The following is a 24003-nucleotide window of genomic DNA, read 5'->3' on the forward strand; positions in this document are numbered from 1 at the left end:
AGCATATTCCAAAGCATTATACAAACATTGACTAAATTTAATATAGCCCTAGAATTAACAGAAAGCAGGAAAAAGTAAAACTGATGGTCAGGTTCTGCTCAAGGTAATGCAGTAAGTTACCAGAACGACAGGATTACAACTACTACAAAAATAGTTAGAAGCAACATCTTACATTCTCTCCTCCCAAGCTTTGATTACAGACAAAAAGCAAGGATTACTTTGATTTGGCTTTACTGTTCAAAATAGGTTTGGGGTTTTTTTATTTTGTCTTGGCTAGCCATCAGATCCATGCCCTCAGAGGGTACAGCTGACCTTTGACTTTGACATATCCACTTCTGAGAGGGTGGATAAAAGCTGTTTGTCTTGAAAGTTTCTGTCTTTGGACATCCACTGCATTAGTTACCTCCATATTTGTGTTTCACAAAGAGTAGCTTGCTGTCAAGGTATTAGTCAAGACAAAATGAGAAACAAAAGTAGCTGAGCATGAAGAAAAGATCTCTTAGGCACAATCAACAGGTTCAACCATCTTAGTTGCATTGCAGGAGTGGGCAGTTCAACAGTGGCTGTGAAGCATCAGTGAGAAACAGTGACTGGCTTTAACACTTTTTCCTCTGACACAGCTAGTCTTTAGTGCATATATGATAGGAATGCTGTTGAAATGTAACAGGTAAGAAAATTATAACTCATTTTTGGTTCTCTTAACACATATCAAAAGACATTCAAGATGTGGTCAGATATTGTTGAGGGATTAGGGAGAAGCATGTTTTATGGTTTTCTTTTTTTTTTTTGGTTTGGGGTTTTAATTCAGTTGTCAAAGACTAGCAAAATCATGTTTTGCAAAAGTAAAGATTTCCAAGTTGTTCATGTAGCAGTAGGCACACTCAGGCTGATACATAAGGTGTGTAACATGCGACTTCCTCAAATTCATTAAGTCCATTGAAACTAGGAGTCATTGCATAAATAGGGCTGTTGAAGAATCATCAATCAGTAAGAGAAAGTTTCTAGTTGGATTGCTTTGTCAAAGCATCAAAATGTAGTTGCTATTTGCATATTTAATCTACTAAAGTGATTCAGTTTTCAAATTTCATTAGGGACTTTGTTACTGCTGTTCATCTTATTTTAGCTTCATGTACTTTTCCACTTTTTCCAGCTTCTAAGCCTTTCCTGTATTTCATGCTAAACGTTCTTTCTATAAAAGGAGACCACTCACTTTTTTTGCATCACAAAATTTAATTTCCTTCACATGAAAGAAATAATTTTGTAACTGGGTGAAGTGTTTATGTATCCAGCTAACACAAGTCAAAGGTTCATTAGTTCACTAGCCACTCTAACAACTTACAAGACTACAGAAATATTTTATTTCTAATTTGGCTTTCTAGTACCCTAACATTTAAAATGACCTGTTGCTTTCCAGATTTTTCAGCAGTAGCTCTTTAACAGCCCTGGTAACATGCTATGCAATCTCTTGTTAAAACCTGAATTTAAGAATTTGCTCCAGTACACAGAACTCATTCTAGAAATAACAGATAGTTTTCTATGATTGTTAGCTGAGGGTGACACTGATCCACATCAAGCACCTTTAAATGCTGAGAAAGTACAATCAGTACTGTAAAAGTAGGATATGCTTTAACTGGTAACAAACTGAATAGAACCTGCAAAAGTGCTAGAAGTACTAGTATGATACCACTATTGCTTCCAAATCTGCTGGGGTGGGGGGAATAACTTAAACTTCAATTATTTAAGAACTAATCCCTAAAACCAGAAATGAAGGTACCTTGCTAAACTATTTCACTCAAGATTAGTGATCACCTGTTACATGATAACAAAAAGAGTTCAGGATTGGGATATTCTGCTCAGATGCTGCATGGTTTAGAACAAGAAGTTGGCGAGCAACATCAATACAGACAAATCATTAAGACAAACAAATATTTTGAGTAAAACACTGCATATGAATTTCTGGGATTACATTCTGCTTTTACCTGAAGAATGCCAATTTGGGAACTAAACATTCCACTTAACTCTCATTTGTTGATCTGAATGACCACAAAGTAAATTAGTCTTAAAACAAAGGAAACTATTAAGCTAGAACTTAAGAAAACTGTAATTCAAGCAAAAGAGAAAATCAACATAATTCCTCAAAACTGTAATCCCATCATTAAAGTAAGCATTTAAGATAGCACAGCAAAATAGCATCAGGCAATATGCAAATATAACTTTGTTATTTGAAAGATGCACAACCTAAGCTAACACCAGAGTTGCATCAACATTCTAGCATTACACAGGACAGCAGTCTTTCACATGGGTTGGTATCACTCTAGCCAGGCCCCATTATCATTCTGTCCCCCCTTCCCTGTGCTCTCAGCCTTCCCAGCTTCTTCCAAGAACTGGCATAGTGCTTTAAGTCCACAACTTTCCCCATTTTAATAGGGAGCTGGAGAAAGGCCACATTCCCCTTTCTCCTGCAATCATCTGGGTCAATGAGCAAAAACTGTACTGGGACAAGATGTCCGATTAATAGGGGTCTAAGGCACAGAGAGGAGCAGCAGGCACTAGCACTCATCTTGTATTACAGTCTTTATCATGTGAAAAAAAGCCCCCACAAGGCAAGTTTCAGCTTCAACATTTTTTCTTCTTTCTCAAGAGTTATAAGCAATCATTTGTACTATAGGTTAGTGAAGCATCCAGTCCAGCCACCAGAAGAATTATGCTTGCCCAACAGGCTTTTAGATTACTTTGATAAGGGAGATGATTTCCAGGGGTTTTTGCCCCACAGAATCATTGTCTATCATTAAAGTTTCTTCAGGGCCACAATGCACTATTTTTAATTGCAAAAATATTGTTTCATACAACCATGAAACTGTATGGTCAACATGCACAGGTTTGGGGATCAGTTTGGAAATCAACAATATAAAGGCAACTGCAAGCATTTAGGACACCTCAGGACTGAGGGACTAATTTCAAAATGATTACCTATTCTGTTCAAAATGAACAGAAGCATGAGGCATCCCAAGAGCCGCCCCCCCCCCCCCCCAAAGATGAACAAGAAAGCAAACAAAAGAAATTGAGTAATCTCAGTCCCACATTCTCCATGAACTCAAGAACAATTAACAGAGAACTCCAAATGTACCACAAGACAGTAGTTGCATTTGAAGATGAACCAAGAAGGCAATTACTGTGAGAAAAGAGACACCAAGAACCTGTGGGGAAGAAAAACAGCAATAAATTGACATTCCATCTGAGCTGTGAGACATGTTATTCACAACAGGAGACAAGCTGTATTAGATCAACTTTATTATGTTATCAAAGTTTGACAATAAAATATTCAAAATTTATTGAACGCATTCATACACAAAAAGAGCATATAAAATGCTAGGTCTCAGAATATGTTCCATACAAAATACTGTTAAATGTAGAGCAGCAAAGTCATTGCCAAACATTCCCTGAATTTAAGAGGGCCTTGAACACACTGTGCTCCAAGAACTACCTTAATACCAAACATTCCTTCCTTTGGTCTGCAAGTCCTTTGCAATTATTGCTAGTTATTGAAGCCTTCTGTTTTTAAACAGAATCACATAGTGACTCTGAACCTCTTCAGAAGTGTTACAATGACAGCTGAAAGTTTCTTCAGCATTTTTTATATATTTTGTCAAAAATAAGAAACACATCCGGTCCTCAAGATAATTTTTGGTTTCTGAAAATATCCTGGAAGAATAAAAGCAAGTAAAAATTATGGAAATAGAGAGACATGATTGATATGTGTTAGGTATAACAAAGATATATCAGTAAATTCAAACATTTCAACTGTGCGGTGTGGCAAAGCACACGAGTTGCTCCTCTTAAGGATGTGCCACACTCTCCTCTCCTTCAAGATTTATTTCTTCAGACCTCTCTCCCCACAAGAATCTAGAATGCTCAAGTGCACATTGTTCTAGCAGGCCTGTAACAGAAATGCTAAATACTCTTGCCTTGTAGAGGAACATGCCATAGTGAGTAAGCACTTCTCAACATACTGAGTGAAGTCATTCAGTTTCAATGACTAGAATAATGTAGTTTATTTGCTGCATTCATTTTTCAAGGAGAACTCCATCCTAATATGCAAGAAATTGAAAATGAAAGGGCTGAAGATTATTTGCTAGAAAAATCACAACTTCTGGACATAAAACAGAACTATAGCCTGCAGAACCATCACATCCAATCAAAATCTCACTAGAAGCACTGTGCTTGCTCTAACACAGTACTCAGAACTCGGGTACACGTTTTTTTGCATAGCAAGGCTTTATAGTGACAAACAACATAAACAAAAAAGCACCCTGAAAAACTTTCAGCTTCATTTTACCAGGTTAACTGACACAAGTTTATTTAAAGAGACACACTCTAGGCCTTGTCTAATAATGGAAAGCTGATTTACAAGTCTTTAGCTTAAAAGATACAGTCAACTGATCTCAGAAACACAGTACTAAGTTGCCAAAATAAGAGAAAGATTTTTTTTTTTCTTTTGGGTCACAAAAAGTAGTATTAGAAAGTAGTAAAGGGAAAAGAATTTTAAAAAGCATCTTTTGGAATCCTATATTTTGGAACTTCAAATCACAAAACACCCTGAAGTTAAACTTTTGTATGAGACTGAAAATGCTACCAATTAATGGGTAAGGATCTAAGTGTAGCTTAGAAACATTCTCCTGATCAGGTTAAGAACTGTTTACCCATGTTCTTTTCTCATTTTTTTCAGCCCTTCATGCCCATGTTGGTATCCTGCAATACAGCCTCCAGCTCCACTCATTCCAGTGCTTATTAACAGGCATTCTACTTCAGCAAGAAATACAGATTGTGATAAGCTGTTTTCTGTCATTTCTTTCTGTTGTAAACCAGTAACATAGCAATTTATTCAAAAATTGAGTCAGACCACAGGAAGAGCTTTATCATCTTTGAGCAGTCTTGGAACACAAGCCTGAAGCTTATCCAGCTGACAGCCCTGCATAAAATAGAACACTTGGCCAAAGGACTTTTTTTGTGGGTGGTGGTGGTGTTGTTTGGGTTCAGGGGCAGGGTTTGGGGTTTTTTGGTTTGGGTTTTGTTGGGTTTTCTGTTTATTTGGGTCCCCCCCCCCATTTTAACAGTTACCAATTACAAATTACTTGGGGCAACTCAGTACTTACTCTGGAAAAGTCTAGGCAATATTGCTGCTGAACTGTAGGTTCCTGGGAAACTGAGGACGAGATAAACATTCCATTTTAAGAATGAGAAAAATGTGTACTCACTCTCAACAAAAGTAATAGGGCAAATGCAGGGGGGGAAAACGAAGCTAAATAAGGAAGTTAAAACCTATTTAGCTTATCCATGACCCTAGTTCAAGTTGTTCTGCATTTACAAGTAATTTCTGAATTAAAACTTAAAGCCTTTAACTTATCTCCTGTGCCAGAATGTTTGCATTCTACAGTAACAAGAGTTCAAGACTGTCATTTCAACTTATCTTATTAATACATTTAATGGCAGCAAACATTTTATGCATGCTACCAAAGTAGTTAAAAACTTTACCCTTTCAACAACTTCAGTTTAAGTAATGAATCCTCAATAGTTCTGATGAGTTTCTGAAACTCTTAAAACAGTTTTCTTGGAGGACCTAGCATTTTGAAAGCATTCAAAATTGTGTTTTCAGAAAACTTAAGTGCAGTCTAACTGGGTGACTGGTTTTAAAGCAAGCAAAAGGAATCTTCAAGTGAAACTTTCTCCAGCAGGACTTCTGTAATCAAGGTTGTAAATATGATGGCCCTTAGGCTATCATTTCTGTGGAGTTCAGAGTTGAATTTTTTTTTTGTAAACACTGAGTAAAATGATACTGTAGGAAATTAACAGAGTTGCATATTCAGCAGTTTACAGAAACATTTAAGGAACAGTGTATCCCAACTTCTTATAACAGCAATAATGAAACTTGTAATCTATGAGAAATGGATTTTAGTCTTAAAATGTAGAGTTGCTTTTCAGCTGAATGCAATGTTCTTCCAATCACTACTTGATCAGTAACTGGATCAGAGCTTAAGTATTGACTGAGAACAAGTTTATACTTCATACTGTATTATGCTGACTTCCATTCCCCACCCCATTTCAGGAAGTTCACTTTTCTTTTTTGAATTAATGCCCACCATCCATTATCACTTCTACTACACAAGATCACTTTTCACCCAGCAACGTAATTCTGCACTGTATGGACTGTTTGCCAGTATTCAATTCAATGAGCTTTAATTTATGTGCTACTCCACAGAGCTACAGTTATTGCAAGCACTAACCACTGTTTAGCTTCTTTCCCTCATTGATAAATAAAGCACAAAGTGAGAATTCCTCAGACTCCAGATTGTATGTAATCAGGTTCTACAAGTTGAGCAAACAATTTCTTCTTTTTAAAAAAAAGTTACCTAATAATAAGCTTCAAGTAATTCACACACTTTTTTTTTTCCCCCCAGGAGCTGTAATAAAAGAAAGGCTAGATTATGACAAAGGTAGTGCAGTTCCAGGCAGAGCTCTTCGCTATCTTAGCTAGTAGATATGCACATTTACAAATTAAGGTACTGGGAACTGTGGATCAGAATATGCAAGACCTTTTAAAAAGTTTACTGTGCTTCCCAAATTGTTAATATCATTCCCTTGTTTTATGGGCATCTAAAATTGCAATCCTTCCTAGCCCTCCCACTCCAAACCCTGCAAAGACCACACAAAGGAACTCAGGTATCTATGCTTCTATGTAGTATGTGCAAGGGGCTACACAATCTCCAAAGGAAAGTCTGTATGAATATTGGACACAACACCAGAGGCACCAAAATGCATATTTGAGCAAATTTGCAGAATGGAAAATACTATGAAGCATCATAAACACAAATAGGGGACAAATGATCATTTAGGACGCCAAACAACTTCTTAAACACAGCCTTAAAAAAAAGAACACAAAATAAATAATTCAAATATCTAAATATCAAGGGATTAAAAGGTATTTTCCCATATTTAAGGGAAGGCATCACAGGTGAGGAAAATAACTGTCAACACAAGGTATCACAAATCAAAAAGCAGCTTTTTCACGTAGGAGATAGTAGTATCATTGGATAGCATTTGAATATGCTCATTTCCTGAAAGCTCAAATATCACCACTTCCTGTTTTTGCATGTCCACCCACTTTTGACATTGCAAGGCACTCTGTAAGTTTACTGTACCATCCCCATCGCTGTAAAGAATCTTGGGTTCTTTGTCAGGAAAACTTTCATAATGGAAGGAATCGGGTGTTTCCACACCAGTACCATAAAGACAGTGTATACGCACACCAGGCGGTGTCATCTGGTAGACCAGGTGTTCAGTGTCTTGTCTCATGAGCCAGCCATCTTCAAAATTGATATCCCTGTAGAATTTTCTGTAATCCTGAAGAGTGTAGTTAGCTGTAGGTGTGCTTACAAAGACCTTATCTGGAGGCCATGTGTAGTTGTAAGGAAGCATCCAATTTGTGGAAACCGCTGATCTCTGCTGGTCTCTAATCTTGAGTGAACTGATAACAGGTATTCTGTTGTTGTCACCTTAAAAAAAAAAGTGGAATTTCATTATACACAAAGCAAAGCATGAATCTCAACCAGCAGCAATTACTACTACTCACAGCAATAACATGAATAAAGAGATTATTCCCTTTGCTTACAGTGACAATTTGAGAAGTTTTCCCTCCTTTATAATTGTCTTGATAATTAACTTCTGCAGACTAACTTCTGGTAACTTACAAATTTAAATACAAGTTGATGAATGAATGGCAAACCAAGGACACTGCCACCTTTCCAATATGTTCCTTTTTAAAGGAGAAAAAATTTCCTGTGTGACCCAATTAAGAAATCAGTTTTTATTAGGCATTATTTATACCATTTGCAAGTTATGTCTTAAATGATCTTCTGGAAATGTGTTTTACAGCTATTCTGGTACCTAGATCATGTTTTCGCTGAAAGAACAGATAAACACTACTATCCACATACATTTAAGAACTCATGAAGAGACTTTATAGGCTTAATGAAATGTTTAAAATTTTGCACATTCAAAACAAGCAGAGTAGCAGTATTTCATTCAGGATAGCTATAAAAATTACTATTGATTTATTTACCATTTGGCATAGTGTTTTACCAGTTTATGCATTCCCTTTAACAAAACCTACCAGAACATGCCTACAACTGAAAGAAAATAGCAGACTCTTAATAATTACCTAAAAAGATAACTATCATAAAAGGAAACAGAAGCAAAGCAAGTATTACTGTCTCTGCTTATGCTATCAAGAAAGAATGCTACACTCAATGACCAATTCAGTCTCTATGCATAGTTCTTCGGAGGAAAAAAAAGTTAGAGCTTGTTAGCTTCTGGTGGGAACCATGGAAAATTGCTGGTATCAGCATCTTCCCTTCCAGTCAGCATTTCAGGGCTGCTAAAATACTTGTGCTGCTCACAACACAGGTTTTCTCTAATGTAGCAGTAATATTTCTAGCAACTCTGGTAACCTAAACATCTTTCCCAGGGTAAGGGGGTTGGGGACAACAGACAAAACCAACAATTCTTGAAAGACCAGTTGATAACTGCTATAATTGGGAAATGTTTTCAGCTGGCCAAGCTTTAAGGCATTATGTTGTCTTAATATAATATAAATCTAGAGAGCTAGAGCTTATTATCAATAAAGGTCTTAAATTATCCAATACCCAATAAAACCAAAATTGTTACATTTTATCAAATTTAAACTTACTCTTATTACCGAACTAGTATTTGACCAAAACATTTCAAGAATTTTTTTGTAGACATCAAGTCCATTGTTTTCTTAGCAGTTTGTTCCAAAGATGGCTCAAACACATGACTAAGTTACAGTTTATATGCATCTTTCTTCATATTTTAACCATTATTCTTGCATCTTCACAAACTTAAAAGCTGCTTAATAAGTGGCAGATACAGTGATTACTAGAAACAAACTATTTTTTATAAAAAAAAACAAACCAGCCCTGAGACAGATCCGAGTTTATTTTCATGGTGACTGCCTAATCAGACCTATTTTCCATTATCACAATGGCTGGCACACCTCAATTCTTTTGTCAGCTGAACTTTGAATCAGAATTTCCATTATTAGGTCCAGGTGGTTACAGCACATAGTGATCCAGGTCAACCACACCATAGAAATTGAAATACTGAAACCAAAACCACTAATCCTGAAATAGCACCAAAGTATATTTTTCAGTTCCATAAGGTGGCACTATTGCTTCAGCAAGAAGACCTAAAGCACAGTCTTCAATGCCATCTTTAGGACGACTACATGGAGACATGGCTAGTATAACTCTGAAACAGATAAAAAGGAAACTCAAAAGAGCACAGCAAGAATCAAAGGTCCTGAAAAATTTTCATATTACGGTGTAGTATAAATATTTAACTATGCACTCATCACTAAGCTACTGAATACTACTAGGCAGTTTTCAAAGAAAGCCCAAGTTCCGAATTGAACAATGAAAGGAATGCTTACAAAATTTATTTCCAGTAGAATACTCAAACACAGAACCTGACTATCCCAGCCTTCTCTTACAGAACTGTTACAAAATGTTTATCAAATCCTTTACTTTTCTCTGAAGTGCAGAAGTACTATACAGCCAAGACCATGCTTAAGTCAGCAGGCAGACTGTAATTGACATTATAGTGAACAAAGTATTAGGTCTAAGGAAGACACTGCTAGCATCTCAAGCTGACAAAAAAACCCACAACCCAAAAAACAACCCACACCAAGCCACCAGAGTGAACTTTGTGTCTTTGGTCACTGTAGTGGGAAGAACCTCCTCACTTTATTGGCACTGGAATTGTAATGATATAAGTATTGATCTTGCATAGCACGTGAATAAGTAGCAGGAAGTATTACAGAAGTTCTAGAGAAAACAATTCCACCTGTGTACTGTTTACCACTTTAATAACACAACTGTGGATTTGACATACAGTTCTTAGCCATTACCATATTATAAACAGGAATGGGAGCAGAAAGAATGCATTCATAGCTTGCCTTGTCTTTCCTGCAGCAATGCAGTATTTTTCTTTAAAGCAACAATTCCTCTGCGTACTAACATCCTGATAATGTCAGTTTTAGAAACTCTTTAATAATGTAATCCAAGTATTAACTGCCTGATGGTGGTGATTTACTACAGATATTTTAGACAGAACTAGCATAAAAATGTGCATTCTGATATTACGTTCTGCCCATTTAACTTTCCTACACGATTCTTGAATTTCTGCTCTAAAACATGGAGTTTATTACAGACATACAGACTAAAAGGTGACTACATTTTAGTAGAAATTCAACTATTCATTATGCATTTGTATAGCTAGCCACTTTGGATGAGACGCATTACAAAGGATGAACAAGACATGAAGCATAAAAGTTTAATCCAGCAGAAATCTGGGACAGTGGAATTTTATATAATCATGTGGAAATTTATGAAGTTAACATTGCTCACTTCCTGCCATTTCTGTAGCATGCAAACTTGTCACAGAAGCCTATGAGAAAAGGGATATTAATTTTTACAGTGCCATTGCAATAGATTTAACAATGTATAACTCAATACAAACATCCAATTTAAGTTTTCTAATTAGTAACTGAGCTATGCACTACTATTCAGAATCAAATGCCTTTGGTAAGCAAAGTGTTCTTTGATCTGTCCATGCATGACTGGCACTTGCTGTGCGTTCTGCATTTTGATGAAGTCCAGTTTCTGATGTCAGCTTTGTTTAGGAAGATAGTGATATCCAAAGCTAACAAGTCAGAAACAAGCTAAAAAAACCAAGCCCCAAACATCATGAACTAAATGCCAAAGCACATGAAATAATTATGGTACCATACGATGGGGTAAGTGAACTTTTTCCATCAGTCATTTGCAGTTACTTAGTGAAATAGGTTATGCTTTTTTTCCCCCCCTCTCCAGCGTCAGGCATATCTAGTATGCTAAACCCACGATCTCAAAGATACACTTTCCTTACCTGTAGAGTTATAACCTTCAACAGGCTTTTGTGCTGCGGGCACCACTTTACCACCATGTCTACAAGTTTCCCTTAATGTTAACCTCAAGCAGCTGTGTGATCTTTAATCAAAGGAAACAACTGAATGCTCTGGAGTCCTTGTTAGCTTTGCAATACTGAACAGAGAGCAATCAGGCTGGAGACAGAATTGACAGAAATAGAAGACACCAGGCCAAACAGAAGATGACAACAATCTGCTGAAAATAGGTTAGGAGAGGTCAAGAGGCAACACAGCTCCTGGTTACAGGATGTAAAAAAAATTCAGTCCACTCCCACAAACATAAAGAATGACAGTCCGGTCACAGGGCTTGAAACAAAGTTGCTATCACTTATGAAAAAACTATTTTTCACTTCATAGTTCCTTAAACTCTCATCCTCTAGTCTTACAGTTAACAGTCTAGTTAGTGTCTTACACTGCTAACAAAATACATTGCAAATGCTCAAGTTACCTACCTGAAGCCAGCACACGGAGAGTTTTAGCCACTCCTCCCCATGGAGCACCTAATGACACATAATCCTTTATGTACTTGTCTTTCCAATCCTGAGTCTGATGGTTGAGGAAATAGAGGGTGTACATATTACCCATACTGTGGGCAATTAAGACAACAGGACTTCCATACTGCTCATACATTAGCTCTATCATCTTGCGAAGGGCCACAAAATAGTCTCCATTCTCATCTGAAGTAAACATATACAGGTTACACAGTTATTAATTGTGAATGCTGAACATCAACACAATTCTTTAAAGTGTTAATTTTTTAACTGTCTGTAGAATTAATAATGCAGAGCTTAGAAATTCCAGTATTAAGGGCGGGTGGGGGGGGGGGAGGTTTATGGGGATGTGTTTTGGTAGCGTGGCTTTTTTGTTGTTTTGTTTTTAAGCAAGTCTTAAGTAGCAAGGAAAAAAAGAAACCACACCACACAACTTTCATCTGGGTCTAGGGGTACCCCGGCCCAAGAACTAGTAAAAATTAAGGGTTTTTAAGTATAATTGTAGAGGTGGGATGGGAGAAGAGACCCAAAACATTTTTTGCTGTCTGGGAGAGTCAACATTTTATTCAATTAACAATGTTATTTACTTGGTGCCTTTCGCCAGTCATAAGGTGCTCCTCGTACATCTTCATCGCGTTTGTAGCCCCAATCTACTAAACTCTGCACCAGCATATAAAAGTAACTGCCTGTAGACATCAGATAAGAAACAGAACAGTGAAAAGATTAGCATTAGAAGCAGCCATCAGACACTATCGCAAAACAAAGTTGTGGAAGCATTATCTCTGATACCATATATTCAGACATTAAAACTGTAGTCTTAATCTTTGACAATCTAGAAAGCTGTGTGTTAAAATTAGTTCTGCCCACTGTCCCCCAAAAGTGAGAGAATACCATTATTAAAACTTCCTTCTAGTTGGCTGATCTATCAAATGTGGTAGCAAAATGTGGTATATACAGAATGGATAAATTCTCTGCAGCAGAAATGTATTCTTTACAGTTCAAGGGTAAGACATCTAAGAAATTACTACATTAGAGTCCTAGCTTTTGTTGATTGCAGATTAACTTCAGGTAGAGTATATAATACATTCATAAAGGTTGGTCTGGACCTCACCAACATTTATTCTTGGAAACAAATGCTTACAGTGTACCCCAGGGCAAAATTCTGGAAACTACCCCAAAACTTTTTTTCTATCAGGTAGTAGACTAAGACTTAAGTGACTGAACATAATAATGCTTTAATAGCAAAGAAGGGAAACATTTGCAGACTGGCTAAAGTTACTCATTGAAATATGTTACATATTACAAGCTTTGACACATAGGGTTTAAGTATTACCACAATTAAATGCATCGCATAACACTTTGAAAGATTAAGTGTCAAAACATCCTATTGAATATCAGTCATATTTAAGTTTGGAGCAAAACCTCACTCAGTCTTGAATGCTTATCATATAGTCCCCAAAATGAACAGAAGCAATTTTATATATGGCCCTGTTCTGGTTATGAGACTCATCTAGTGAAGATCATTAAGCACATTACTGCCCTTCTGGAGATCGCTACCTAAAGAAAAGAAATCCATGCTATGAAGCACATGCTCAGTGCACTACTGGCTGCTAAGTTACTTAAGTCTTCAGCCACAGCTAACAACTACTCACACAAGCTTATCAGATTCAGTATTTTCTGAAAGATTACTTCTACAAAAACACTAAAAACCCCTGTAAACACATTAATGCAGAAATCTTTTGCAGCACAAGTGTGATTATATAATTATTCTGACACCAACAAAAGACGGGGAACTACAGAGCGTGGTACAGTATCTCCCAAGCCCATTAACTCATTCCTAAGGCCAAAGAGTGCCTTACTCAGAACCAAGCTGAAATGAAGTGGGTTTATTTTGGTTTTGCTTGTCAAGCTTCCATCACAGAATTTTCTGTTCAACCCATCTCATTTTCCAAAAGCATCTGTCTTCAAAGCACCTACTCAAGTTTCATCCAGAGAACTTAAATTTGGCACAAGACTAAGTAACATGGAATCTTCTTGTCTCAATCTATCAGGCCAAACAACAGACAAGACAATACAATGAAAACACTTAAAAGCTAAGTGAGCCATGTGCTACCCTACTACCAAAAAACAAACAACAAAAAAGTCAGTTTTTCTACTTTTAAACAGAACTGCAATTTGAAATCACATTTCAGTAGCTTGTTTTATAAAGTCACACTAGAAAAATCCTACAGGTGACAAAGCACTTCAGATGCAGCTTGTACATACCAACGCTCCTTTTACTTGGGTCAAGGAATTCCAAGGAAAAAGTCTGCCCAAAACCTGGGACTCTAATATCCACTCCATCTGGTGGTTCTGTAATCTTACTTGTTCGATTATATACCAGCCTGGGCAAGGGACGGGGGGGAACGGGGGGGGAGAGAGAAAAACATGAAACATGTCATATTACCACATGACAACTCTCAACTACATTGGATCTTACATTCTGAGTGCAGTAACAAGAACTTTAAGTGCTATTACCGAGAAGAAAAAATAAAACAAAAAAACCCAGGCAGGCATGACAAGAGTACTTAATGGTTAAGAGGTTATACAATGCAAACAATTATTTTGGTTTAATGCTTTACAGGCAGAATCTGAGACTTATCTTCTCTATAAAACTAAGTATACAGAATTGTGGCTGAACTTCAACTTTAGAATATAAGCTACTTTATGTAGTTCTATGCCATTTCACTTTGCATCAAGCCACACAATAGAGAAGACTTGTCAAGAACATTAAGAATGTAGCAGTAGAAGATAAAATACCTGTAAAATCAGATATCGGAAAAATTCTCCTAGATGAAAATATTTAATTTCTGTTTAACTAGAACACCCGTACCAGCATAAGGGAGTAGTTGATATTTCTTGACTAACTATTGGTACCTTAGGAAACACACAGCAGTATTGACTGTTTTATAGATATTTTTCAAATCAATTCGAGATACGAAGAATCCAGAGCATTGGGTCAGGGTCTTTACTGTTATTACGATTATTATTATTATTTTCAGGGTTTTGCTTATTTGTTTTTAATATCATATCAATACATTGGCAAGTTTTAACCCCTAGATAGAGTCTTAGAATCTGAATTGATACTCAATTCTTCACACACCATAAATCTCTAACCTCTAAGGCATATAGCAGGACATAAAGCAGAAGTAAAACTACACAACAGCTCAGTATATTCACATAAAAGAGCAGCATGCCAATACAATATTTTTAAATTGCACAAGCTAAGTATTTCTTGTTTTTAGAGAGGTTTTTATACAGTTTTTACAGGAACATTAATGAAGCAGACTGAATGATGAAATAGTCTGGATGCTTTAAATTAGGCAATGTTTTAAACCAAAATAATTCTGGACAGACTTCCTGACTGCCCTCGAAGGACACGGTGCGTCTCAACTGCCTGCGAGACTGCCACTGACAGCAAAAGTGCAAGCTCACATTCCTCCTGCCTGTCCCCTCTGAGCTGCCCAATGTACCTCCTTCCCCCTTGCCTCATCAAAACTTAAGTAACTCATCAAAAAAGCAGAAAGTGTTCTGCTTTAGAAGTGTCTGATAAGTGCCCAAACCAACACTGGGTAACTGGTAGGAGAGAAAGTGAAAGAAACCAAGACAACCTCTGTTTTTCATCACTGATGAACAGCTACCTGAGATGCAAGAGCCACATCTTCTGATTCATCCTGTTACTCTACCTAGCAGAATTCCAAGTCATTTCTTTTACTGGTCTTGAATCAGAAAAGAAAGTTTAAGGCAGCCATTCTGTACAAAGCATGTCAGTCTAACGAAAGGAGGTAACTGCAAAGACCAACATTTCTAGTCTTACCTGATATTATCAATCCAGCAGTCAATGATGACAGGCAGAAGCAATTCTAAATTCAGCCAGAGTGTAAAATAACTGTCTGTCTTCTTGGAGCATAGATAATGCACTACTGATGGCTTATCTAACTTTGCTTCCAGCTGATTACCTAAGTCCCCTGGAACTGAAAGATATAAAAACAAGACACTTAAAGTGTGTAACATTTTACATTACAATATACACATCTTAATACTGTAGCCCTCATATGCTGTATCACTACATCCAAAGATACCATTAAGTTTTGTAACTGGATAAAAAAATATTACGTAAGAACAAATAACTGCATGCACATTTTCCACTAAAAATATTTGGATTTTCAAAAATCATCAGTGGGGAACCACCATGTAGAATAGTTCTGGATCAACAGTTCATATCTTCAAGAAGCAGACTGTATAGGAACAGGTCATGTTAGGCCATGGGTATGAAAAACAGATGGTCTTGGACATTACTAAAATCACCTGTGTTTTAAAGTGCAAACTGAATCTTTCTGGAAGATTTTTTTTTCTTCAGAGTATTACAACTGCACATGCAACTCTTTCTGTTCTCTTTAAACAGTTGCCTGCAAACTATCAATTTGACATTAAAAAAGTGAAAAGTGAAAGCAGCTCCATTTATGTTTTTTATTTTTACTTCTTCACCTCCAACTGCACTTTTGCTACACAAGATTTAGTTGCCTAGCATAATCATCCAAATATATTTTTTCATATCTTTTACATCATGTTTGGATGCAACAACAGTTTCGATCTTCACTTTTTTGATACATTACATCAGTAATACTTGGAGGGAAGGGTCTTGTATTTGTACCTTCTCTGAAGTGCACAGTTCTTAAAGGCATATACCAAATACCAGTATTCCTTTGATGAAATTTTCTTTTCCTTTATTTATTTTAAACACTAGAGACAGGAATATTATTTCTAAATTAGAACCAAGATAAAAAAAATGCTCTTACAATTTTCAACAGCAAATTTCCAGAGAAATTTCTTACATTGTTATGTTTAATCATTTTTTTCCTCAACAACCAGAAAGGCAAAGATACTTCAGTAACTGAAAAGTTTCTCTGAATTAGCAAAATGTAGGAGTTAGGCACTTCTTAAGGGTTCCGCCCACCCCTTTCAGCTCCACACCCTCCCACATTTTCAGTGTGTGCATAACTTTATCCTATTTACTTGTCAGTGTTTAATTTTGAATTTTTTTTAATGCAGGCCTACCCTTACATTTGCTTTTCTTTTTTCCCCACTTCAGTAAATTATTTAATCATAACAGTTTTTCTATAGAACTCTGATACTTAGCAATGGTTTAAAGAAAAGAGATATTACCTTTTAGTGGAACACCTAATTTAACTGGAAAGCCAGATAGGCTTTCAGAGGAACACTGCAGAACTGAAAAAGGACAGAACCTCAAACTATAGAACTGAACAACCATACTCTTACAACCTTCAACCACTGCAGAAAAGATACACCTCAGGATTTCTTTATTAACTACCTCTACTTTCTCATTAGGTTAAAAGACCCAGTAGCTGACCACAGTTTATTTTAGGTCATATTTCAAGGACTCTGATATACTGGAAAGCATAGTAAGGGAGATTATAGTATTGCATCACACCCTAGAAAGAGTTTACTGAAGTTCAGTCTGGTAACCTCACAAAATGCTGTTTAGTTATTGCTTATAGAACTATAAGGCAACAGCTTGTTCCACAGTCTCGTGCCTGTGCTGTATCAGTGCTTCTAATTAGAAAAGGAACAGAGTGTAATTCTATTTATATCAATCATTCACGGCTGGCCAGTTGCAGCAGCAGACCTGCCAAGGACAGAACAGGTTGATTTTGTCATCAGTTTCAATGCAAAACAAAGTAGAAGAGTGACATTCTGTTCTACCCTGGAATCTCATTTCCTTGTGTAAAAATCAAACTCTTCCAGCAAAGATACCTTTCAAAGACTTAAACAAACATCTGGAGTATCAGAGTTTTAAGAACTTGCTGAGTTTTCCAAACAGCGCTCAAATAATCATAAGCACTCCTGCTCAGAGTAGGAAGACTCAGAACCGAAGAAGTTTCAGATTATAATCAAGATAAATGTATCAAAAAGAGTACTGAAAGCCGGAAACTATACAAAGTCTCGCTTGGACTTAATGGAATGATCTTAGATTAACTGCAAGTTTAATTTGGTTAAAAAATTTTATCTTCAAGAAGCTTGAGGATAGAGGATGTGCTCCTGTGTCCAATTCATAGCAGATGAAAAACATTACATACTAATTTTTACTTAAGGAATGATAAGGAACAAGTTGGAAAGCAGTAATTTTATGTAATTCTAAACAAAACATAAGGGGCAAATTCCACCTGTGCCAAGATACAATACTGGAGTTAAAAAATAGTCTCAGGTGCAGGCATGATGCCCATTTGCTTATAAAGCAGGGATTAAGAAAAAGGTTTTTTCAGGTTTACATTTCCATATTAACAGTGAAACTGCTAATCACTGTAATTCACAACTCATGTTTTATTTTCTAAAGTACATTCTGCAAGCTGAATAGGGTTCATGATGAAGCTGTAGGGAACAAAATGCAAATTTTGATTTTTCACATTATAGAGAGAAACATGCAAGATCTTCAGTCCTCACCCCACACAATTTAACAACGTTAATGATTTACATTTTGGCTGGAGAACTACTTAGTGGCTTTTTGATAAGTAACAAGTTAAAAATAGATCACATTGAAGATTAATTCTGTAGGATAAGGACAGACCTTTCTGAATTTTCTGTGATGGAATTTGAAAGCAGTAGAAAAAAACACACTTCCCTTTGCTTTCAGGCCATACACACAAAGCATCTGTGGGCAGAGTAATCTGTAAGCAATTTTTCTCATCTTCTCATCTACCATTATCTGTAGTTTCTAAGCCTTCTTGCTGGAAACATTACAGAAAGTTCTTACTTCTTAAAGCCTGCAGACTGACCTCACAGATGTACAAAATAACTGGCAAGCTTAGTTCTGCAAAATAGATTAGCACTAGTTAAAACTGGATGTCCAAGAAAAGATCTCAAGCAGTACCCTTGCTTCCCTAATTTGTAGTTGTGTAATACATGTATTGACTTCTGAACTATGAGATTTGGAAATATAATAAGATTTCATATACAGCAGAAAGTGTTTCCATCAGGTTTGATGATCTGTTAGTTCTAGCATATTCTCATTTTTCACAAAGACATTAATCCCAACAGAATTAATTCTAATACAGCCATGAACCCAATTCACTTCCCATCTAGTATCCTTTGCCTTTTTTCCCCCCCCCCCCTTTTTTTTTCCCCAACTACCCTGACAAAGCTAGTAGATCTCCTTCTGGGATGTGTTCTTGTTTCATTAAGCTTTATGGCAAGCACATTTACAAATTTAATTTGAGAGTTTAAAAGAGGTTACAGACTTTTCCTGGGAACTACAATAACTAGCTTTAGGATACATTGACACTCCTGCCTATCACTATCCTTAAGTCTTAATGACTGACTCACAGTTCCCAACAGAAGACAATAAGGAAATTGCACCCTGGAAAGTGACTTGCCTTAATACCGCTCAGGAAGCAAAGAGAAAAGGACGTTCAACAAAAGCCATGAATAGGGGGACCTTAAATTTCATTTGGGACAAAAAAAAATTGTACCTATATAATGGGGAGGGGGGGGCAATCTATTGTTTGTGTGGCAGAGAGGCCATCAACTGGTACTTTTTTACTACTTCGAAATGCAAATGCCTTTGGACATATATCAACTATTGTAACTTTTTAACTGGCATAATTTCCTCAAATAACTGTCATCTTTTTGGTTCTATAAATTAGCATGCCTTCAAAATGAACCAAGTTTTCTGGAAAATTAATTTTAAACTCTGACCACAGTTCTCTAAGGAGAATGTCTCAAAGTAGCTCATAGACTCCATGATAGACTGCCACAGAAAAGGCTCGTGTTTAAAATTAGGAACAAGAAAGCAAACAACATCTCACATGATACTTCTAGATACCTCAGATCACATGAGGCATAAACATTTAAATCACTCCTGACATCTAGCCAGCTGACCATACAAACACACACACCTCAATTAGCAGTCAGCAGGAATCCACAGACAAACCTCGTTTGCATGTAAATCAATTATTAACAAACTTCATTTAGGTGTCTTTCTAGAAAACTTTAGCCAAGTACCTAACAAATTGTTTGCAGAAGGTATCAGAACATTGATATAGTAATTGTGTTGAGTCAGCTCTAAAAAGGTAAAGAGTTCAGTGAATCCACCACTGATCTTATAAGGACAGGTTATCAGCTCCCAAAATTGATAAGACATGAGATAGTATGCAGTGATTATCGATGGACTATGAGAAAATGAAGGAGGAAGAGCAACCACAAAATAAAGGAACTTCTTGCTGCAAGCATTAGAAGACAAGCATGTTGCATATGTGACCAAACTGTTAAGCGCAAAAATATTATAATCGCATGTAAACATGAGGCAGATATCCAGAAGTACTTGTACAGTGTATATATGTATTTTTTAGTAGATATTGTCAGTAGAGCAGAGATATTGAGTAAGTTATCCTTGTTCTTAAAGGAGATATTCCTATGTGAATATATTGTCCTGGCTGACTAGGAAAATCTTAAAAAAAAAGGCATGAAAGCAATTCAGTATCTTAAGTAGTCCCCTTTTCCCCAAAAACAAGAGAATCACCTTACATTTTATAAGCATTGTGTCTTTGATATCAAGCCTTCAGGCAGGACTCTGAAAGTAAAGTTTTGACTTTTACTTTGTGTTTCTTCTTCTCTAGTACCACTATGATATGAATACCCTTTGATGCTTTGTTATTTAAAGCTCAGGGAAAACTGAGCAATTGCATTGCAGTATTTTGCTGTCAGTTACTACCCGTGTCAGTTTGGTCCCTGGTCTTGCTCCGTTGGTACATACAAGCATGATCTTCAGGCATAGTAGCTGCTGCTACTAAGGCACCATTTGATGATATGCAGATCAGCTTAAAAAAAATAACCTAATCCAAATGGAGTGGTGCCACTCTCCACATTCCTTGTGCCAGCTCCTCCATTAAGATAATTCAACTATAAAATTAATCACTTCTTCCTCAACAGGTTAATTTTCTCATGCTTTATCAAGACAAACAACTCCACAAAGCAGCCAATAAGCAGGCTCAAGGAAAGCTGGGGGAGCACTAATGAGCTGTTAGATTGGCTTAGCTGTGTCACAGAACCACACTTCACCTGAGCCAGTTAGAGGGCTCTGCAAAACCAAGATCTGTTGCCACCACAACTACAGCCAATAGTTACAAGGTTGTATTCAAGCAGCTCATCTCTTTTCAGATCTTATATTCCTAGCAGCAGTATTTTGTTAGTACTTGGGGAGCAGAACAAAAGTTACCCATATATGAGCCATGCCCCGTATTTGCAAACTACTGCTCTACTTCCTCCACCGTTACTTGCATAAGCACAGGCTGCAACTGCAAGTGGGGTCATTACGTGAAAAATTTGAGAGCAAGTTACACTGCATCCTGTGACCATCACCAGTCTAAAACATTTATGAAGTGATCATTATGTTGACAACATTCCTTTAAACAGCATTCCTTCTTTCTTTATTCCTTAAGATCGGATAGCCAGCTTGCCACGCACAGAATAAGACCAAACTTGTTAACTCCCCTTTCTGCTTGAGTTTTACCTTCCAAGCGGACCAAAAGTGAATGCTTAGATCATAAGACCATATTTACTACAAGATAAAAGCATATTTAAAAACTGAACACGTATCAGGAATTAAGGGTCTAGATGCCAACCTGATAAGTCAGGAGGCTCAATGCTGTATCCCCTCTCTTGTATGGGCTCCAAAACCATCTCAGGCTTGTATAGGCCTGTATTATGCAGCCTTGCATACACATCTCCATCTCCTTTTGCATTTGTGGTTCCAGTGCAATGTGTGTTTTTCTCCCCTCTCCCAAACACCTGTGTTAAGCCAGCACTTCGAATGCCTCCCTAAATGATTGTCCTAAACCCTTCTACCATCCTCATCGCAGTAATTCCTGAAAAGCTTATCTTGTCACATACGCAAGAGGGGTGAAGAAAAGGTCGTGAAAAGTTAACTAGAATCAAGATGAGAACATTTGATACAGAACCAGAGTGACCGACAGTCACTCCTTCCTCTCCTTTATTTGTTTGACCTTCACTGCCCATGTCATGTCTAATTGAAGCTAAGCTCTTAGTGCAGGTGTTTTTACGACAGTCATTTCTATACATCAAAAAAACATGGTATTTTACAATAGGCAGTTAGAGCAAATCGCTCCCTAGGAGCGCCTACTTTCTCAAACATAGAGACAACCCAAAAAAATTGTTTACGTTAAAACCCATTGAATCTTCACTTTCTGGACAGGTCAGGACTGGGCAGCAAAACCAGCAAATTTTAAAACACAGACACTGACTAGAATAGTCAGAGATGCAAGTTCTGTAGCATTTGATGAAAATTCACTGTAATAGCAAGAAAGTCTGTGTTTTAAAGCAATCATTGATGACTGTCTGATCAGCCACACAGTATTTACCAGAATGTCTCTTAGGAAAACAAAATGTAGGTCAGCCATGTTTTTTAAAAGCATCCTTAAGGAACACACATACTTACAGTAGATCCATCAGTAGTAACTCCATGCTTCTATAATCAGTATCCCTTTATCCCAATTGCTTTTAAGTCTTCTTCAATTCCTTCATAGCTAGAATTGAATATTGGATCAGCAACTAAAACACTATCACCTTTACCGTCAAGAAGCCTGCACTGGAGTAAGCGCCAAAGTTTATTGCTAAAACCCAGCATTACAGAGTGGAAAGATGGGATAAAAGATCGCTTCTAACCTTCACAGACAGAACTCCCAATAATTTTTGTTCACACTTTAACTCCAGCCTCTTCGCACATCCTTTTGCAGTTTCTACTTCTAAATCTACATCCTCTCAGTTAGTTCAGCCATCTATTAAGAACTGTGAATTTGTACATGGTGGTCCCGAGATACACAGCATCTCTAAAAAAGTTCTTGCCTGGCATTTACCCTTTTATGTCAGAAGTTCGTAACAGTAGTACTGAAGTCAACAACAGAGCCTAAATTATTATAAATAAATGGAGCTTAAACTGAACAGTGTTCCACTGATTATCTTTTTCCCATTTTCTTGATCTTTCTTCCCCCTTCACCATCAAGGCTAATTGTGTAATAAGAACATACAGCATACTGAATACATTCACAGGACTGACTACTGACATATCACCGAATGCACTTAATTAATATATAGGAATGCTTAAGAACTACAATTTCAGCAGACAAGTTATTAAAACATTTAAAATTTATTTATGATTCTTCTTATCAACGGGTACAAAAAGCATCTAACAAATATTACTTAGTACCTATTATAGGAATACTTTCCACACATCTGTTACAAACTGGTTCTTGTTAACAGGTGAAACCACAGGCCAGTAATCAATATTCTTTTTCTACCTTGTGCCATGAAATAAGCCTATTCTTTTTTAAACGCTTGTAGTTGGGCTGCTGTAACACCCAGTCACTTCTCTTCCCACATCCGACTCCAGCCTCTTTTAGGAAAGGTTCACATGGAGCAAAAACTTGGGAAACGAGGGCCTGCTTTTAGCTGAGGAGCTAAACACGTATTTAAGCGAGCCCCGTTCTTCCCACGCCCACTGGCGAGCAAAGGCAACCTAATGTTTTCGGCACGTTCGTGTCCCGTCCCGCCCCCCCCTACCCGGGCCTGTGTTTTTCGCTTTTGCGGCCGGGCCAGGGACGGGGCTGTCAGCGCCGGGGCAGGGTTACGGAGAAGACGCTCCGTACGCCCCGCCCCGGTGCCCGCAGCAACCGGGGCGCCCACAAAGCGGGGTCGCTGAGCGAAACGCCCCGGAGACCCCCGGGCAGCGGCGGCGGCGGCCGCCGGGCGGGCGGGGCGCGCACCCCCGCGGCCGTGCCCACCGCACCCCGCTCGCTCCGCAGTGCCCGGGGCCTCCCGCCGCCTACCCTGCCAGGGGTGCGACGGCAGGGACAGCGGGCTCGACGCGGTTCCACGGCGCCAGACCCACGCACCGCCGACGCCCCGGCTCTTACCCAGCACCACGGGCGGCCCCGCGGGCCGGCGGCGCGGCAGGCACCCGCCGCCGGGGCAGAAAAGCAGCAGCAGCAGGAGGAGAACGAGGCTGAGGAAGGGGCTCCCTCCCGAGGGCGGGAGGAGCCTAGCGCCCGCCGGCGGTACCATCACCCCAGCGCATAACCCCGGGGCCGGGAGCCGCCGCCGCCGCCTCCACTCCGCCGGGGCTGCCGCCGCCGGAGTGCAGCCCTGCTGCCCGGCCCGGCCCGGCCAGAAAAGGGCCCGCCCCGCCCCGCCCCGGCGGCAGCCGGCCCCGCCCCCGCAGGCGTCATCAGCCGATTGCGGAGAGGGGGAGCCGCCGCGCGACCTCGCTTCTCGCAGCAGCCGCAGGCGGGCTCGGCTCGCGGGCTCTCCTCAGGCGGCGGCAGCGGCGGCGGAGGCGGGAAACTGCGCTCCCCTCAGCCGTAACGGTCCCGCTGGGTGCCCGGCCCCGCAGAAACCTCTGTA

At 38.4% G+C, this 24003-nt stretch overlaps 1 protein-coding gene across 1 annotated transcript; it reads right to left on the bottom strand.

Annotated features, from left to right (window-relative positions):
• Positions 1-5016: 5016 nt before the first annotated feature.
• On the bottom strand, positions 5017-23751 carry PLA2G15 (phospholipase A2 group XV). The gene is made up of 6 exons (XM_049805303.1): positions 23517-23751; positions 15389-15545; positions 13798-13916; positions 12120-12218; positions 11494-11718; positions 5017-7550 (listed from the first exon to the last, which is right to left on the bottom strand). Exons 1-6 carry the CDS (start codon positions 23662-23664, stop codon positions 7039-7041), a joined length of 1260 nt encoding a protein of 419 aa, XP_049661260.1. The 5' UTR covers positions 23665-23751; the 3' UTR covers positions 5017-7038.
• Positions 23752-24003: the final 252 nt, after the last annotated feature.

This window comes from Accipiter gentilis, chromosome 7 (assembly GCF_929443795.1).
Source record: "Accipiter gentilis chromosome 7, bAccGen1.1, whole genome shotgun sequence".
Taxonomy (NCBI): domain Eukaryota; kingdom Metazoa; phylum Chordata; class Aves; order Accipitriformes; family Accipitridae; genus Astur; species Astur gentilis.

Excerpts from the sequence above, each read along its gene's own strand:
- PLA2G15 (XM_049805303.1), bottom strand. The coding sequence starts at position 23,664 with ATGGTACCGCCGGCGGGCGCTAGGCTCCTCCCGCCCTCGGGAGGGAGC. Across the intron at positions 15,546-23,516 it reads GGGGCCGCCCGTGGTGCTGG|TTCCAGGGGACTTAGGTAAT; the intron begins GTAAGAGCCGGG and ends TATATCTTTCAG. Across the intron at positions 12,219-13,797 it reads CCCAAGTAAAAGGAGCGTTG|GCAGTTACTTTTATATGCTG; the intron begins GTATGTACAAGC and ends TGATGTCTACAG.